At 52.7% G+C, this 13,235-nt stretch overlaps 1 protein-coding gene across 1 annotated transcript; it reads right to left on the reverse strand.

Moving 5' to 3' along the window:
* Positions 1-7,534: 7,534 nt before the first annotated feature.
* NOP2 (NOP2 nucleolar protein) lies at positions 7,535-12,934 on the reverse strand. The gene is made up of 15 exons (XM_010567687.1): positions 12,828-12,934; positions 12,696-12,741; positions 12,548-12,621; positions 11,717-11,985; positions 11,037-11,164; positions 10,038-10,236; positions 9,847-9,936; positions 9,680-9,767; positions 9,443-9,583; positions 9,122-9,261; positions 8,755-8,844; positions 8,339-8,461; positions 8,157-8,254; positions 7,929-8,059; positions 7,535-7,818 (listed from the first exon to the last, which is right to left on the reverse strand). The coding sequence occupies exons 1-15, from the start codon at positions 12,931-12,933 to the stop codon at positions 7,565-7,567; spliced, it is 1,977 nt and encodes a 658-aa protein (XP_010565989.1). The 5' UTR covers position 12,934; the 3' UTR covers positions 7,535-7,564.
* Positions 12,935-13,235: the final 301 nt, after the last annotated feature.

The raw sequence follows: 13,235 nt of genomic DNA on the forward strand, positions 1-13,235 counted from the left end.
AAACGGCATCGCTTTCCCCCTGCGCCCCCGAAGCCCCCCTCGTTATCCTCACTGCACCCCCCCCAAAGGCAGCCCTGTCCCCCTCCATCACCAGCCGCCCACGAGAGCCACCGCCGGACAATGGCGAGCCAGAGGGCAGAGGAGGTTGCGTGGGGGCCGCCAGCCTCTCAAATATCACGCTTGGCTTGCGACTGGCTTTCGCCTTCCTTGTTCACAAAGCGGCCTCAGGTCTTCTTTCCTGCCCCCTATTTTAAGCCTTCTGTACGTCTTTTCCCACTGTCTCTCCCCGATCCCCAACCTCAACCCCGGGTCAACGTTGCAAAAAGCACTGGCACGGTCCCTCACCCCGTTACCCGGTGGGAGGAGGCTGCGCACAAATCCCTCCGTACCTCAACGCTCACGGATGCAGACACCCGTGTTACTTTGCCGTCTGCGCCCTCGTGGCCCGTTCCCCCAGGATTTCCAGCGCTCGGCTGAGCGCGGCGTTTGCGCAAACCGGCCTCCGAGATCTCAGCTGAGCCGTCGGCAAAGGGCGAGCGAGCGAGCAATGGGTTTAAATTAAAGGAGATGCCCAGCGCTGCGCTGCATCGAACTCTGTGGCAGGAGCTGGGCAGGCTCCGGTGGGGCGATGTGCTGCAGCCCTTCCCTTGGGATCTGAGGTACGGCTTGGTCCACGCTTCCAGAAACTTCCCGGACCCACTGAGGATGGCCAGCTTTGCTAGTCTTGGCCGGGAATCTGCCTATTGCATTTTCCCCGCTGCTCCTCCTCCAGGCCTACAGGGCTCCTCCATCCCTCCATTACTCCTCTGACTTCCTTGCCTGGGAGCAGACCAAACCAAATTTGTTGCCCTGTCCTGCCTCACCGTGTCCAGCATCAGTTTTGTCCTGTTACCTGCCCGTCTCTCCTGTCCTGCCCTCAATGCTGGGCTCCCCGCAGCGGCCCCCATTTGCATTTATAACACCTCCTCTCCCACCAGTAACCCGCCTGCATCCTCCCTGGCACACCCATGACCGCTGGAAGTCCTAACTGGATTTCAGTCCCTCCCATACTGGCTAAGGGTGGGAAGCAAAGGGAGCTTTCCTTCTCCTTCTGTCACCTCCTTTTTAACAGTTTTCCTCTTCTGAGGCAGCTGTTCCCTTGCTCTGCCTCTGACCCGAAAGGCTGAGCCACGTCGAGCAGCGTCAAGGGAGAGGAGGGCAGGAGATCCTCATCCTCCAAAAACCCTCGCTGCAACAGCAGCCTGTAGGGAGCCATGCGCCCAGCAGCAATACTACCAAATAAACAGCCAGGGAAAAGGGAAGGACAGACGGCCAAGAGGGATCCCGGTCAAAAAGCTTGTTTTGAAGCAGCAGCTCCAGCTCGCAGACCTCCCAGCACGTGCCCTGGAAACCATCGCTGACTCCCTTCTGCCTGCTGCCACCTTCCTTCACCCACCCTCCCCGCCGCTGCCACAGCCGGCATGCACAGCAAACCGTGTTTTTTTCTGCCAGCATCCTCCCCCCTCGCACCCCCCCTGATTTTAGCCCCCGTACCCGCCAGCCTGTTCGCAGTCCCCTCCTGTCGCAGGCGAGCAGGATCCAGCAGCGGGGCGATCTGCTGCTGCGCGCAACCGGGGGGAGCACGGGCAAGAGCAACCCCACAAACCGTGGAGCAAGTGCTCTCCCAAGCTCTGCTTGGCCTGCTTCTGTCCTGCCGGGGAAACCCGGCGAGCAGAGCTGATTAATGACACGCCAGCGGAGGAAGGCATCACCATCCATCAGGAGAAGCTCCTTCACCGGGAGGCCAGCGTGGCGCCGGAGCAGGTGGCGGGATCTCCGTCCTCGGCGGTCCTCAGGGCTCAGCTACGCAAAGCCGCAGCGATGTGACCTCGTGCTGGGACAGCCCTGCTTGCAGCTACGGACCTCCAGAGCCTCTTCCCATCTCCTGGAGAGGACAGGGCAGCCTGGAGCCTCCTTTTTTTCCTAGCTTCCCTTCCTCGGGATACTTGCTGGGATAAAGGATTCCTCCTGAGACGGAAGATGGCTGGGGCAAAGGGCCAACCTCTTCTAGTTACTCCTGAGGAAGCCCAGCGCCTAGAGACAATCCTGCTACCCAGGGGACCACAACACTCCTCCACCTCACCCCAGCACAACAACTCCTCCTCCTCTTCCTCATCTTCCCTTCTTGGTTCACCAAAACCTCTGTCACTTCTCCAGACCCTCCAACAGCTCCAGCCCGGAGTTCATCAGCTCGGGCTCAGCAGTGGCACTGCTGGACCCGACCTGCTGACATCCAGAGCTGCAGCTCTTACAATTGTACCCGTAGCCAACGTCAAAACAGACGCTTATTCGCGAACGTGCTGATATTTATCTTGCTTCCACAGATTTTAAGGCCGAGAAAAAAGCACTGTGTTTTCTGACCCCGTGCAAGACACAGTGCAAATTTCTGTGGCTAACCACCTATTAAAATGGCAGGCCTTGCCTCTCATTTGAATTTGCCTGGCTTTAACATCCATTGCCAGTTTGAGATGCTCCCCCTCTCCCAGATTACGGAACCTCTTACTAGCCAACGCATCCTCCTTGCAAAGGTGCTTCATAGGTGAAACCTGTTCAAATTAGCTCCACAGCTTTCCTCGAGGGTCTTTTTTTAAAGCATAAGTCACAGTAGTAACCCCACCTCCCTGCTCTCCTTCGCTCCGAGTACCCCAGTGCTACCTTCTCCCTTGTACCACACTGCTGGAACATTTCAGCGTAAACTCTCCAGGTCTTCCAACTTCCAGGATGCTTCACTAAAACTGACCCCTAAAATTGCTTCTAGTCCCAGAGGCAGGTGCTGCGATGAACATGCAACTTTTGGGCACCTTGCTGCCTAGCAAAGCCGGCAGCCCAGAGTTAGCTGCCTAGATTTGGGTGTGAATGGGGAGAAATTGGCACAGAGGAGCAGCTGCCAACAGAAGCTGGGTGATCACCACACTAACACACACAGAGAAATGTCCCTGCCTAACAGCAAAGGAGGGAATGGGATTTTCTCTTAAAAAAACCAGACGCCAGTCCAGGAAGGAGTTTTGTAAGCCAGGTCTTGCATGTGAAGCCTGTTCTAGGTAGTACAGCCAAAAGCCAGGGACCTAACTGACCTTACTCTTCTCAGCAATTCCCCTACATCAGGCAGGCACGACTCGCAGGCATCCTCTTCGGGGGCTCTCCGCATCCTAGCAGGGATGGACAGCTCGGGGGAGCAAAACTTACTGATGTGAGCTTGGGCATTTGTGGGTTCAGCCCCTACAAAAGCGTATATATCTGTGGAGTTACGTGCAACGGGGTGTGTGCTCGAGGATCTGAATTTTATACCCAAGTGCCTGAAATGTGCAGTGCAGGATTTCAGTCCCTTCCTCTAGATACAGCCTGACACGAGACGCGGAACAGACATTACAGCATATGACATCACTGGAATTAGCGACCGACCCGCATTGCTGCTGGAGTCTCTTCTCGTTCCATTACGCACTATTGTCCCCAGAAGTCTCCGGTTTCCTTCCTCCGCCGTGCCGAGGGTGCAGCAGCGCAGTGCCCGGCGTCTCCCTCCCGCTTTGCAGAGGTGAGCTGGCCGCGCTCCAGAGCCCGGCAGGCAGGAATTGCCAGCTGGCCGTCCTAATTGTACCCTGATAAGGCTCCTCTGGTAGACTTGTTCCTCTCTGTTTTGGGGAGAAGGGTGTGCAGAATCCCCACCGAATTCAAGATCTTACAACGCGCGTGGTATTTCTCCCGCCGCGCTGGCTGTCATTAATGCAGGACCTCACCTCTCCCATGCACCACGTTTGTTTTGCACGGTTCTGGCCTTGTTTGGCCTAAATAACTTTACAGCACGTGGCAGCTCTATCACAGAACTGCTTACCCTTTTTTTTTTTCCTCCAAGACATTAAATGCCACCTCAGTCACATTTGTGCACAGCACAGTGGAACGGATATCATGACACATTACACTGACTTCTCTCAACCAGCTTTTAATTTACGACTGCGTTTTTACTCCTCAGATCTGCTTTCAACCCTTGCTTTGCCTCAGTTCTTGCTTTTGCTCTGCCTCAGCTCTCGCAAGCCACGTTATCGGCAGCTTTCAGATATTCAAATACGTTAAAGGAAGGTGCTGAAAGATGATCCAGTAGTCACGTTTTCCAAAAATCTCAGCTTTCAGCTAACAAAAAGATTCCCAGAGTAAGAAGGCAGCTGCAAACGCTAGTGTGACCAGCAGCCTCGTACCAGAACGCCGCGGGAAGCCACCAATCTTCGTCCCCAGCTGCTGCGTCCCCAGCACTGCCTCCGAAGCTCGATGGCAGCAGCGTTTCAATGTCACGCTCAACACTCTCTCCCTGAGCAGTGGTAACTGCAATGGCCGAAATAAAGAGCAGAAGGGGAGCGAACCACCGAAGAGAGCTGAAAGTTTCCTTTGTCTCTCCCCAGCTGTAGCACAAGGTTTGCAGGCAAGCAAAGCGAGTGGAACGGTGCTCGGTAAGAGAGGAGTTTTATTGACGTGGTTAAAGCAGCATCTATTCCCACCTTTCGGAGGGGACTGACGTGATCTGGAAATCCACTAGAAACCAGACGGTTAAGTTGGGATCCCAACCAAGAACTTTCTATCCCTGCTGCGGGGGTTATCAAGATAAACGGGTTATCAAGCCGAGACTATGCGCTAGCATAGGAACCTCAACAGGCAGCAGCAGCAAAGCGGGAGAGGTTAGCATCGCTCCTGAACGGGCAGGCTCACGGCTTGCCAGAGGTAAAAGCCCTTCTAGGTACAAGTCACCCGACAGCTGGAAGATTGCCATACGGCTGCAGTTTTGAGTTGTATGCTTAAAATGCTGTCTTTCATCACTCCTGGGGAAATCTGCTAGAACTGGAAAAGAAAGAAGGCTGGAGGATATATATATATGTATATAAAATACAGCTGGGTTTTCAAGCTGCGTAAGCTTCTAGCATCCACCGTATCCTGCAGAAAGGAGTTTCACAGCTACCTACACCTTTGGTGCATTTGGTGGGTCCTACGGTTTTGGGGTTTTGTGTTTATTGGAAAAGAACAAGCAGTTGTTCCTCATTCATCTTCTCCACGCCACTAACAATTTTACACATTGTTATATCACTTCTTTCCCCATGGTCACTTTTTCCAAGCTTAAAGAGGCCTAGATTCCAGCTGTTCCTCTCACAGAAACCATTCCATAGCTCAGGATGTATTTGTCCTCCCTGAACATTTCCCAGTTTTACAATCCCTCCTCAGATGGAGAGCATTAGAAACCCAGTATTGAAGTGCACACACAGGGAGGTAATTTTATACAGGGAGGCAATCATTTTCTCCATTTTGCTATCTAATAATTCCTTTCCTAATAGCACCTAGCATTTATTTAATTTTTTCTGAAAGACCCTGGAAAACGTCCCTTGGGACCAGGCAATCCAGAGCCCCCACCACACAAGCCTGGAGTGAGATGGTCGCATTCAGAGGCTCCTCCCTGCCCTAATTCACTGGGAAGCATGGGGAAAAAGTAATTTTCAACTACAAGGATACTTGGTTAACGGCTATTCAACACAAAAAGACAGAGTCAACCCCCCCCCAAAACCAGAGTCATAATAAATTCAACACACAGATACATAAGCCCTAAAAAGCAGAAGATAACACGGGCTGTAACAAAGACCGGGACTCCTGAGACACTGACAGATTGAACCATTACAGAAACCACTCAAGCGCAACCCTGAAGAGCTTCAGCCAGAAACTTCACAACTGATAAGAAAGCAAAATTATCGTAGGCTTCATGGGAAAGAGCAAATTTATTATGGGATGTTTGAGGGGAATTGTGGGACTGCGTAAAGTTCATCATGCAATGTTTCAGGGAAGATTACGGGAGCAAAACTTACTATGGGATGTTTAGGGGAAGGATGGAAGGAGGGGAAAGAGAAGCATGAAGCTAGATCAGGGAGAAGCGCACATGGGAAATGGAGAGGAGGAATAGAAGGGGCCAGTCACACAGAGACCGGCTGGTGGTCTGTGTGCCTGTCTGGCTAAGCCCTGCACCCCATTACCACCACCTGTCCTGGCCTCGTATTAAACTAATCCTAGCTGTTTCCTCTCCAGGCATGCGCATTTGTGATCTGCTAGCAAACGGTGAGCTGAACTAGCCCAGAAATAGGATAAGAGGTCCGTGAGCCAGATACCGGAGAGACCACAAGTCTGAGGACCAGCTACCAGCGATCCACAAAAGTGTGTGTGCACGATCCACTAGCATGCTCTAGGTTCGATGGGCCGGGGAGTAAGAACAGGATTAGGCCTTTTTTGCCATTCATGTTTTGCGAGTGCCATTTGTGTTTTCCTGGGCACCCGCCACAGCACTTTTCTTCAGTTTCTGCTAATCAGTCTGCGGCTGGTTGCATCTGTAGTATGTGTGCATGTGTCTGAGGGAGTTGCTGGAGTTCGCACTCAGCCTCACCACTTGCTGAACCTGGTAATATGGGAAAGCAGCAGCCTCACACGTAGCAGACCAGGACAGAAAGGATTCCCCGGATCTTACAGTCCACTGTGCTCAGCTGTCCTTAACACCAAACACTGGAACAGCGCATCAAGTTCTCCCATGAACCCAAAGCTTGGCGAGGAAAACGAATCAAGGCAAAGCCTCACATAAGCTGAGCCAGCAAGACAATTACAGAAACAAGAGTTATGGCTCAGGTCTGTTACACACCAAACTCCACGCACACTGTGGTGGAACAGAAGCTGGAGAGCACACTTAGTAGAAAGCTTATTAATGAATGGTCTCTAGAAAAAGATTTATTCACTGGAGAGCAGAACCAAAGAAGAGACTATCAACTCACTCTGACAAGGGTAAAGGACCTGGGCTGACGTTTAAACAGAAACAGCCCAGACCACTGCTTGTTACATCTCAAGGAGAAGCAACCATATCTAGGTGAACAAAAAGGCAAAAAGAAAGAACGTGATTGTACAGCTCCAGGACCAGCCGCAATCCCTGCTGCAGCCCGGGAGGCCAAGAACCAAGAGACTGCTGGGGACCAGCACAAGGGTGAAACGGGGACGATCGCAACAGTGACCTGGATTAGCACACAGTGACAACAGGGAACTAGGGACCAGCACGGGACCGCTGGCCTATGAGCTCCAGCCCTGCCCCGACGAACCACTCCGCTGACAGGCACCACACAATACACCCTTCATCCAGGCAGCTAGGATTTCAGCTCCCGCTCCTTCTTCACAAACATCCATGTTGCAGAGCGTTAAGAACAGACACCAGAAATGCCAGAGCATCAGACAGGAACGGACGGGGTTTCTGTTGCAGACGAGTAAGGGGACACAGCAGAATTCTGTATTCTGTGTTCAAGGGAAGAGGACAAGACCCGAGCGAGAGTATAAAACTTTTAATGGGTCTGTGCGTCAGTCCTTGATGCATAAGGAAAGGAGCAAATGGGGCTATAGCTGTCCCGGGTGCTCAGTGCTGCAGAGATTATCCGCACAGAGCAGGAAACACAAGGCAGTAGACGCATAGCTGCAGCAGCCTCCCACCTTTGCTCTCCGAGGGGACCAACACCCGGAAAAGCAGTTCCTCTCACTGTCCGTTCAGCTTCACTCTATGCTTCTTCCTGGTAGGGACTTGAGGACGCATCATTTTGGGAGAAGGACGGCCAGCCTTCAGTGGTCTCCTCTGTGCCTGCAGTGAACGTCTCTTCTTCAAAGCAGGCTGTGGCGGCTTCTGCTCTTTGTCAACTTTTGATCCCTCAAGTTTCCTCTTTTTTGTCTGAGGCTCCCTGACGGTATCAGGGACAGCAGATGGAGTTGCTGCTTTCACAGCAGGTTCTTCATCTGAAACGAGAGAGAAAGGTGCTGTAAGAAGAACTTGCATGGATTCTGCAGGGGAAGCAGCCTGTGAGAGCAGGCCCAGGCAGCTCGGCTGAGCGCCAGCACTAGGTTACCTTTTTGCGCCTGGGGGATGGCATTAGAGAATTTCTTGAACTTGGCAATGAAGAACCCATCCATATTGTGCGTGTGGGGATAGAAACGCCGCGTAGACTTGAGGGAGGGGTGGAAGCGACGGTCCTTGAACCTGGAAGAGGAAGCGGGGTGAGAAGTGACGGAACGCCTTTGCTCAAACCTGGCCACTAAAGGAACAGTCACCTGTGCAGGTGTGACCTGGCACGCACCTGGTGAAGCCTTCCTTGCCAAAGTCCAGGCCTGTGGCCACCAAACGAACGTTGCGTTTCTTCAGGGCATAATCCACAACCCACTCATTCTCCTCCACCTACCAGAGACTAAGCATTAGGATCCAAAGCTCGCCAGTCCCCTGAGTAGCAGATGATCACAGCAGAGCGTGGAGGGGACTTACCATGATGGAGCAAGTGCAGTAGACAATGTAGCCCCCCGTCTCTGAGGCAGCATTGACCGAATCTATAGCACTAAGAATCAGCTCCTTCTGCAGGTGAGAACAGCGCAGGATGTCTTTCTCATCCTGAAAGAGATAGATAGGTTAGGATGCCAGAGGCACAGGGAAGCACCCCAGACCTCTGTTGTGGATGGGGGGATGACAGGAGAGCAAAGCACATATGATATAGAAGGTTCTGGAGTCTTCTGCTGAGCTAACCTTAAAAAACCTAGCCCTGGTACAACATGCAGAATAAAAAAGAGAAAGAAAAAAAAGTGTGTCTCTATTGCAGGCATCTCTCAAGAACAAAGCTGCCCTGAAGTTCTTCCTCTCATGACATATACTTGAGTCCCCATCTTGTGTCCCCACTGGTCACTTACCTTGTTGGTTTTGACAGCAGGATCCTTGGAAATGACGCCTGTTCCACTACAAGGAGCATCAAGCAAGACACGGTCAAACCCTCCAAGCACCTACAAGCAGATGTACATTTGGAATTATGCTCACAGGTGAGAACTCAGAACAAAACCAAGACTAGAAGGGGAACCAGAAGACCAGGAAGGCAGGAAAGATCTCTCACTCCTCCCTGTCCACCTTCCTGTCTCCATATCAAATAACAAATACACTCCCCAGCAGCTCTGCTCATCCTCCTGTGACAAATGGCTTTGGAGAACACAGCTTTACTAAAGGGACAGCACAGCAGCTCTAGGTAAGCACGGTAAGGACACCCCAAAGCAAGCAGGAACATACCTTGGGGAACTGGCGTCCATCGCAGTTACTCACTACAGCATTGGTGACTCCCAGCCGATGCAAGTTCCCTACCACGCTACGTAACCGCTCAGCGTTGCTGTCGTTGGCCAAGATCATACCTGTGTTCTTCATAAGCTGAGCTGCCGGAGAGCAAAACACATCAGCAAGGGGCTGAAAACCTCCTGCACTTTTGCCCATGGGGACAGCCACCCCCCTCCTTTCCCTGAGCTCAGTCCCCCTCTGTTCCCCCTTTCTGTATAGACCAGTGGAAACCCATCACTTTACAGAACATCCGTCCCTCCCAAGGCTTCATGGTGGTACCTATGTAGCTGGTCTTTCCTCCCGGGGCACAGCACATATCCAGGATGCGTTCGTTCTCCTGTGGAGCCAGAGCCATGACAGGGAGGAGACTGGAGGCTCCTTGCAGCATGTAGTGCCCAGCCAGGTACTCAGGGGTGGCACCTGGGCAGGGAAGGCAGAACAAAAGATGACGACATGTGAAAGAAAGGGAGCCAAGAGTGGGTCAGCTCAGCCCTGCGACAGGAAGGGTGATCTCACCAATGGGCACAGAGGAGTCATAAATAACAAGTCCCGTTTTCGACCACTTCCCCAAGGGGTCGAGATTCACGCCACGGTTGATTAGAGCCTGCAAGACAAGAAGATGGGACTGAGATGCCGCCTCGTGTGACAGGCGGCGCAGGAGATAACCATGGGTTCCTGCTCACCTGCGCCAGGTCCCGTCGCCGCGTCTTGAGTGTGTTGGTGCGAATGGTCACAGGGCGGGGAACCTCATTGGCTTCCAGAAAGTTTATCAGCTAGATGAAAGAAGGGACAGAGAATAGAGATAAAGATTAAGACCAGGGAGGCAGCCAAATCCTCGTCAGTCAGCAAAGACACGGGCAGGGCAGGATCCTACCTCAGGGAGCGGGAAGATGTCCATGAGCTTCATGAGCAAGAAATCACTGTAGGAATAGTAGGCAGCCATGTCCCGGCGCAACAACGCGAGGTACTCCTGTCGCGTTCGTCCTTCCTCCCGCTTCACCACAAAGTCCTGCAGCACCTCCATGTTGCCCTTGATGCGTTGGTGAATGATGTGCAGGTCAGGCGGCTCAGCAGGTAGAAAGATCATTAAGGAGTCATCAACAGCCAAGACACTCACGCACAGGCTCTTTACAAGCACAATCAGTCATGCAGGACTCCTGCATCACAACAGCACCCGCAGCAGAAAGGCCTCGCTGGAATATGCTTTCATCAGGGCTCAGCAGAGGGGGGATTCAAAAGGTGGAACCGGACAAAAAAGTTTACAAGGCAGGAACTACAAGGTACTTAAAAGAATCTGGTTAGCTACTTTAGATAAACAGAAAAAACTAGGAAAAAGAAGACAACAAAAAAAGTCTTTTAATACTGAAAGCATCACTTATAGCAGAAAGGAGACTACAAGTTCTCCAAGGGTGACTAAGGGGTACAGAGGAGAATGAGAAGAGGCAAAATTAAATTGTACTGGGGGGCAGGAAATTAAAACCCACCAAAGCCCAATAGCAAACACTTTGGATGCTGGAGTGGCTGTTATCAGAGGCTCTAGGAACGGGTTAGACAAACACCTGCCAGGAAAATCAGGGTAGAGAGGAACGAACTACACGATAAGATATCCATGCGCATTTAGGACCAGAAAGGAAATTGGGGCAGGCGCCAAGCTCCATACAGGGCATAACAGATTTCCTAACTGTGCTGTACAGAAGTGCAGCGTTGTATGCTATCTATTAGGGCAGCTCATCTAAAAATACCTTGTCATGCACAAAACACTCTCGCTAAGCAAAACTCATGATGAAGTCCAAATTAAGCTCTTTGGTTGTATCTAGGCCCCGTGCTGCTGCATGCATATGGCTTACGGATGTTGCAGATAAAAAGGATATCCTCTCTCTCAATCTGTTCATCAGTTGGCAGTTTAAATTGTTCGTCTATATCCAGGTTGAGCTGCAGATCTGTGCTCTCTTCCTCCTTCTGTCCCATTTTCTGCCTGCTTGCCTCCTCTGCTGCAGCTTCCTCTTCCTCCTCTTCCTCCTCCTCCTCCTCTTCACTATCATCTTCACTGAGGCCTCCCCTAAGGACAAAGAACAGGACGGATGTTTTACGCAAGAACGGTATCACACAGGCACTTCACAATTACTGTTTCTTAGATGGCAGAGAGGACAGAATAATGAACACAGGCTCCTCATCTGACCAGGAAAGACTCTGCGGACTGGCGATGTTCTCGAATCCTCACCTGTCAGACTTCTGCTTCAGGGCAGCTTTTTCAATAGGCAGCAACTAAACAGAGACAAAAGATTAATGAAACAATATCCCCAGGTTCCCCCTTACTTCCTGCCATCAGTGAAATTTATCTGCTCTGTTTAAAAAGGATAACAAACAAAAGCACCAAATATTATTATGCTGGGATCAATTGCTAAACTTGAAATTGTTCTTGTGAAGGAAAGAAGGGGAAAGCTCTCTGCCACCTCACCATCCACCCCCCCAGTAAAGTCACCCTTTTTTCCCCAGGCCTGATGGGTCCTTTCAGCCAGCAAAGTCAAGTATTCCTTGCGCAAAAGCTCCTACCTCTTCTTCCTCTGATGATGAGGCACCATAATCATCCACCATCTCGTCGCTGCTCCCATCCTCCTCCTCCTCCTCCATCTCCCAGCTGCCCTCTTCCACCTCACCATCGCTGGATAACTCCATGTTGTTTCCTTTAGAGGGGATTTTCTTGGCTTTGGCCGGAGCCAGCAATTTTGAATTGTCATCACTGAAGCCAGACCGGCCACGGGGGGGTTGTCCTGCTGCCTTGAGGGCATGTTTCTCCTTCTGTGAGGATACCTGCTCTTTATCTACAGGCAGAAGAAATGGTTAGAAGTTAGGTGTTACTCTCAAAAGCAGCTGCCCTATTTTTTTCGTTGTTATACAAGAGAGGCCTTCATCCTAGTCCTGAGATGCCTGTCCAAGAGAAGGGACTGCTGGCTTTCATCAGTTTTCTTAATCACAAACAAGAGCGTATTCTCACCTCTGCTCTGAGGAAACTTTAGAGATCTAACTAGAATTACCAAAGAAAAACACAGCTACAAAATTCTTATGGCATTTGCTCTGACGTATTACGGCACCCTCATTCCCAAATCTTTGTCTGTCCTTCCTTCTTCCTACTGCGACAGCTTCCCAGGCTAGGCGGGACGTTAACGTGGGGAGCGTAGAAATCCTCAGCGACCCCACCTCGCTGGGGTAAATCAGAAGCGGCTTTAACACGTGGAAAAGAAACCTTTTACGGGTCTGTTCTTCTGACAGCACCGCAGCGGCCAGAAATCATGAAAAATCCGTTTGAAATAATGACATTCCGCTTGTCCCACACCGGAGCTGGCAGCAGAACAGGGTGGCTGCCGGCCCCCGCCTGGCACTCACCTGCCGGCTCCGGCCTTCCTCCTCCTCCTCCTCCTCGCAGCCTCCTCCCCGCTCCCAGCCGCCTCTTCGCAGCCCTGGATGGGGAGGAGATGCGGCGGTCAGCCCCAGCCCGGCCCGGTCACCCCCCCCCCGTCCCCGCCACCCTCACCTCTTCCTCCCGTGACTGGAAAGCTTCTTCCTACCGGTCTCCGGTTCTGAGGAAAGACAGGCGGCGGGTCAGGCGGCAGCCCCGCACCGGCGGCAGCGGCAGAGCCTCCGGGCCGGCTCAGACGGGACTTACCTGGCGGCAGAAAGCGGGCCAGCTCCACCTCGGCCCCCCGCTGCTTACGGGCCTTGCGCCCGGGGCCGCGCTTCTCCTTCCTGGCGGGGTCCAGCTTCCGCCCCATGGCGCCGGCCTACCGGGACGGCCGCCGCACGTGCGGAGCTCCCCCACGCACCGGCGCATGCGCGGGGCCTCGGTCCCGCCTCCCTCCCCCCCGCCCATTGGCTAACGCCACCCGCTGCTGCTGGCTGAGTGGCTTGGGAGGTGACGTCAGGGGACGGGGCGGGGCGTCAGGAGAGGCGGGGAAGGCGCCCGGTCCCCGCGCCGGCGGGCAGGGGCTCGGCCGGGAACGGGGCGGGGAGGGCAGAATTCCAGGAGAAATGGAAGCCCGGAACCGGGGGATAGCACAGGGAAGGGTAAGGGATC

Source organism: Haliaeetus leucocephalus, unplaced genomic scaffold (assembly GCF_000737465.1).
Source record: "Haliaeetus leucocephalus isolate CR32 unplaced genomic scaffold, Haliaeetus_leucocephalus-4.0 Scaffold228, whole genome shotgun sequence".
Lineage (NCBI taxonomy): Eukaryota > Metazoa > Chordata > Aves > Accipitriformes > Accipitridae > Haliaeetus > Haliaeetus leucocephalus.

Excerpts from the sequence above, each read along its gene's own strand:
- NOP2 (XM_010567687.1), bottom strand. The coding sequence starts at position 12,933 with ATGGGGCGGAAGCTGGACCCCGCCAGGAAGGAGAAGCGCGGCCCCGGG. Across the intron at positions 11,986-12,547 it reads AGGAAGGCCGGAGCCGGCAG|ATAAAGAGCAGGTATCCTCA; the intron begins GTGAGTGCCAGG and ends TTCTGCCTGTAG. Across the intron at positions 9,768-9,846 it reads GGCGACGGGACCTGGCGCAG|GCTCTAATCAACCGTGGCGT; the intron begins GTGAGCAGGAAC and ends CTTGTCTTGCAG.